Here is a 5,181-nt window from a genome sequence, read left to right on the forward strand (position 1 = left end):
GGCCAACATACTACTACCAACTTTAAAAGACACTTTCTTTAAGGGTGTATTACAAATATTGGGCCATTAATGACATACTACTAAACTTTAAAAGACACTTTCTTTAAGGGTGTATTACAAACTTTACCAACAACGTTGGGCCAACAACTACTACAAACTTTAAAAGACAATTTTTTAAGGGTGTATTACAAACATGGGCTAACGTTAATCAACAACTACTACCAACTTTAAAAGAACTTTATTTAAGGGTGTATTACAAAATCGGGCCAACGTTAAGCCAACATTTTTACCAACTTTAAAAGACACTTTCTTTAAGAGTGTATTACAAACAGTGGGCCAACGTTGGGCCAACATACATCCCTCCTTCCTTGGGAAGTATAAGTACATGGAAGTTGCTAACGTTGGACCAACGTTGCCAAATAGAAATTCTGAAATTACAAAAGTTGGCCACTATTGATATACCAAAACGTTACCCCAACACCAACCGTACAGCCTTTTGCCAATGTTGGCCCAACATAGTCTTGCTATCTGGGTGCAAATACAAGCTACTATTTTTAATGTTGACTGGCGTTTTTTTTAATACTAATTGCTAGGCAAAGAAAAATGACAAGGATCTCCCGCCGGCGGGAAAGACTGGTCGACAGTAGATGCTTACTTTCATGGAATGTATACTTTGCTATTTATATACAGAATAATTAGTAAATTGTAATTACTAGATATGTAATTTTCAGTCGAATACCCTGTTCCATCTTTTAATTTCTGTATTTATCCGCCTATGAATATATATTTTTCTATCAATGAAATTGTAAAGTTGCTTCAAAATGGAGAAAAATCTTACGGATTAGATTTATACGTTGTATTTTCATGTATAAGACTTGAAAAATACATGTTACGTTTCACCCGCTTGATGTTTTACCCGTATGTGAAAGTAACCTGTGGGTCTCCCAATTCTGTTTGTTGAACAAAGAATAAAGATTTTAATAAAAGTACAAATAATTTTATTAATAGATAAACTCTTATTGGTTCTTGTAATAAATCACTTTCTACAGAATAGTATTAATGATAAGTAATGATTTAGTAATCAGGCTCTAGCGGCAACTATCAATTCACTTGTGGGAGGTCCCATAACTTGATTTTGAATTTGTTACTACAATGAATATAAATAATTTATATAAAAGATCCTGTTAAATAGATTATCCCAAATGTGGGTTTATCAGCTACTAATTGCTAGAATTAACAAAAACGAAAAGTTGTGATATGTGACATATCCGTATGCGAGGAGAAGTGTTCTGTCTGTCAACATCAGCTGATCGCTGTTTATATATGACGTTCTTTTGTATTACGTTACTAAAATGACGTTTTACACACGCATCATTACCCGCGTATAATATTCGATCGGGTAAGTATATTTTGCCTATAGATCGCATGCACGGGTTAGGATGCAGTTTTTGATAGAAACGTGATAAAAGATTTTAGGTTACACAAGTTTAAATAATACTTCAGAAATTTATTGCTCAATAACAGGTTTAAATGAATTATCTGTTTGGTTTATAAAGTATACATAAGTTGCAAGTGGATCCCGTTCGAGGAATTTCGGGTTATAAACATTTCGATAGATAGTTCTATCTCAAAACACAATACAGTAATCTTAAATAATAAAATTAAATGCAAATACTATATTTGCATGTTTCTTATCATTATTTTATGGATTTGTTGTTACAATAATATATTGCCAGTCATATAATGGAAAAGAGAAAGAAGATTATTTTACGTTTTATATACATGTACAAGACTTAAAGAATACATAACATATTGATTTTATAACCAGCCAAACAAATTGTCCCACTTGTTTACTCATGTACATATATTTCCAAGTGAGGAAGTTATTTTAGCGATAATGTAAACTGTTTCTCACAAATAAATCTAACCATGGATGAGTCACACGGTCCGTCGTGAAAAAATTCACCAATCATACATAAACAGTTTTCATCTGTTCCACCATCGGGCTCGCCAGTATCCCACAGATGATAGAGAAGAGGGGATCCATCAGAATACACCCAATTTCCTTCTGAATCAATATCTGTTCCATCGATCAAGGTAATGTGAAACGACGGGTCTGAAATAAAAAAAATATACAAATAACGTTGTCATAGGAATTCAATAACGCATACATAAGAAATTACCTAACTAAATATAGAAAAGTATGAGTAATATTTAGTGGTGCTGTCGTAGTACATGTATAATAAAGACTTAACATACATAAATTTATTTAGGAAAAAGTAAAAAAAAAATGATATAAGCGTAGTGAATTTAAAAATTGGGTTCATTTATAAGCAATCATTAGTAGTGGATATGTTCCAATACGCAAGTTTGAGAATATTTATATCCTTGGTGCGCTCTAGTTCTAGTGTAAAAGGAGGGGAGTAAAAGTTGCCGCGTAAACAGACAGGTGGGACAGATATTTAATACTGTGTATATTGGATACATTGCATCATTGATATACCGGTTTATCATAACTACACGATTGTCAGAAAGCACTCTACAACTTGAGAATAACCGAATTAAAGTAAAGGCATCATATTTTAAAGCAAAAAGATCGTAACAAAAAAAGAAAATATCAGTGGATGTGAGACTTTTCGGACGAGGGAAGAGATATGGACCTCTAATAAATACTGTACACATGCATCTGATCATTGCACGTCGGGAATCTTAATGACATATTGATTCTTTTCCTCATTACAACTTAAAAAACACTAACTTTTTGGAAAATGTTCGTACAATCAAGAAAATCGGTTACTTTTAATAAAGACTACGACGTTTCTTTCGTTTTCAAGTACCCTATAATTGATAGTAGATTTGTAAATATGCATAGTTGAGCTTGATAAAATCATCAAATGCATCACTGCTTAACATTTTAATATTTCAATAACATTTAATAAATTTTAAAAGCCATAAACATCGTTCTTTAATGTATGCACGTTTGTATACAGAAACAACCTGTCCCACCTCCATGCTGAAATGGATACTTTTCGCGCCTCTATCGTAGGAAAGTTACAATCTCGAAACTGGCGTATTGATTCAAAGCTGATGTAAAATATCTTTTCAGAACGCCAAATTTATTTTTTATATGTCCACTGCAATAATTGTATCTGAGAGATGATAATATTCCAATGTCAAATTAGCACTCAGATTGATTTATATATTTCTAGACAAGCATAAAAGTAACAGTGAAATGTTTTAATGGTTTCGATTACAATAATTCAAATTGTAAATCCTCTTGACATGTTTCAACCGATTTCGAATCACAACTATTTCACCTAAATTTCACATTATTTTTTTTTCATTTATCAAGATCTTATTTTGCAGTTTGTAAATAAGACATTCTTGTTACATTTAAACATTGAATTATTTCATCATTTATTTAATGAACTCGCGATCTAGACTTGTTCATATATTTTTGGAAGACAATCGCTTATTGTGTAATATAAATATATTTCGTACGTAGTAAAATTAATAGTGATCAAACTAATGTTGTAAACCAAAGTAATATAGTAAATCAAACTATAACTGTAATTCTATTTAATTCAATAAGTTCAATTTACATATACTAAATTCTATTTTGTAATGAAATAGTACCTTTTCGAGATGTTGCATTTAGAACCTCATCAAACATTACAGATGACGTAATACCGAATAATTTTCCACCAGCTGAGGCACAGGTGTTATTGGCTTTTAACCACGTCATTTGGGTATCATATAATTTTAAACATTTCCTTGTTGATTGCAAGGAAATATATCCGAAGTCCTCACAAGTTCCTGCAAAGTAAACATAACTTATTTTCAACTACTGTGAAATTACTAATTTTTGTGGGGGGTTAATTGTCGTGGTTTTCAAGGTTTGAAGAGACTCACGAAATTATGTTCACCACGAAATGCAATTTTTCACATATATTACTACTGAAAAATTCTTCAACCACGTTATCAAATCCCCATGAACCAATATATTTTCCTCAAACAACGAAAGTTGACCCCTTGAAAATATGTGATTTCACAATACCTTGTATATCAACTATCACATCGTCAGGGATGATTGCATGTTGCTTTTAAAGCTGCAATTTTCTCAAATATTTATGTATTATCAAATAGCTAGTCTTTCTAATTTTCTTACCTTCTCTTTGATAAAGCTCCAATGGACTTGATTTATTACCAGATTGGTTTTCAATATTAACAGAAAACACCTGACAATTTCCAGTTTGATCATCCATATAAAAGGATAGACACGACAATTTCGAACATGTTTTAGCACATAAAAGCCTTGATGTGGCACTTGTCTCCCATATTAAAAACGGTTGCAGGAGATTAATATCTGAAAGTTGTATCGTCACTTTGTCAAAGAAAAACGACCTGTATAAACCAGAGACATCGCCTACAAGAACAATTATAAACATCCGATTAAAACAAAGAAATTCCCCATTCGATGAACACTTATTTACTTCTTATCGTTACTGTTCTTCAGTTTTTCTAATCGTTTTCATTTACTTTATATTTTCTCTACTAGTACAATATTCTCTCTTTTTAATTATAAACAATTTTTTCAAGACGGTAAAATGCTAGTGATTTAGTCGCCTACATATCAAGGTTATGGTTCAATGTAGCTCTTCAGCATTTGCAATTATATTAAGAGGAAGAATGTCCTGTAATTTTATTGTTTCCCTATATTTTTTTATGTTATTTACCGGTAATATACTTCACAGTTACAAGCAATATGAAACAAATCTGAGAATTCTTGCGGAAGCAATATTTTTCATCATGAAAAATGACAATCTACAGGTGTTGAGAGGTCGATAAAACTTGTGAAATGTCTTTGTAGCTTTCAAAAATTACAAAAAGTAACCAGGCACGTGTGTACTTTGGTCAATGAAACTGCAACGTTCATCAGATTCTTTCAATTTCTCAGCGTCAGAGATTTGCCTAATTGTGTCAAGATACGCAATGATATGAAAATACGCAAAAAACAAAGGTAGTACGCAAGCTTACTCTGTTGATTGATGCTCTCGAAGCGATGGACCGGAATTTACCCGTTTAAAAAGGTATAATTAAGCGGAATTGATATAAAACAACAAGCTTTGAATGTACTAAAAACGTGATATTTTAAGAAATATTTCAACGATTACATGTATC

General features: G+C 31.8%; 1 protein-coding gene across 1 annotated transcript; it reads right to left on the reverse strand.

The window, feature by feature from the left end:
- Positions 1–1,798: 1,798 nt before the first annotated feature.
- On the reverse strand, positions 1,799–4,364 carry LOC134242330 (low affinity immunoglobulin epsilon Fc receptor-like). Its single transcript, XM_062724404.1, has 3 exons — positions 4,169–4,364; positions 3,637–3,816; positions 1,799–2,116 (listed from the first exon to the last, which is right to left on the reverse strand). The coding sequence occupies exons 1-3, from the start codon at positions 4,263–4,265 to the stop codon at positions 1,884–1,886; spliced, it is 510 nt and encodes a 169-aa protein (XP_062580388.1). The 5' UTR covers positions 4,266–4,364; the 3' UTR covers positions 1,799–1,883.
- Positions 4,365–5,181: the final 817 nt, after the last annotated feature.

Source organism: Saccostrea cucullata, unplaced genomic scaffold (genome assembly GCF_032062105.1).
Source record: "Saccostrea cucullata isolate Sc308-1 unplaced genomic scaffold, CSIRO_AGI_Scuc_v1 ctg3756, whole genome shotgun sequence".
In the NCBI taxonomy this organism is placed as follows: Eukaryota; Metazoa; Mollusca; class Bivalvia; order Ostreida; family Ostreidae; genus Saccostrea; species Saccostrea cuccullata.

Excerpts from the sequence above, each read along its gene's own strand:
- LOC134242330 (XM_062724404.1), bottom strand. The coding sequence starts at position 4,265 with ATGGATGATCAAACTGGAAATTGTCAGGTGTTTTCTGTTAATATTGAA. Across the intron at positions 3,817-4,168 it reads GGAGCTTTATCAAAGAGAAG|GAACTTGTGAGGACTTCGGA; the intron begins GTAAGAAAATTA and ends TTTACTTTGCAG. Across the intron at positions 2,117-3,636 it reads AAATGCAACATCTCGAAAAG|ACCCGTCGTTTCACATTACC; the intron begins GTACTATTTCAT and ends TTTTTATTTCAG.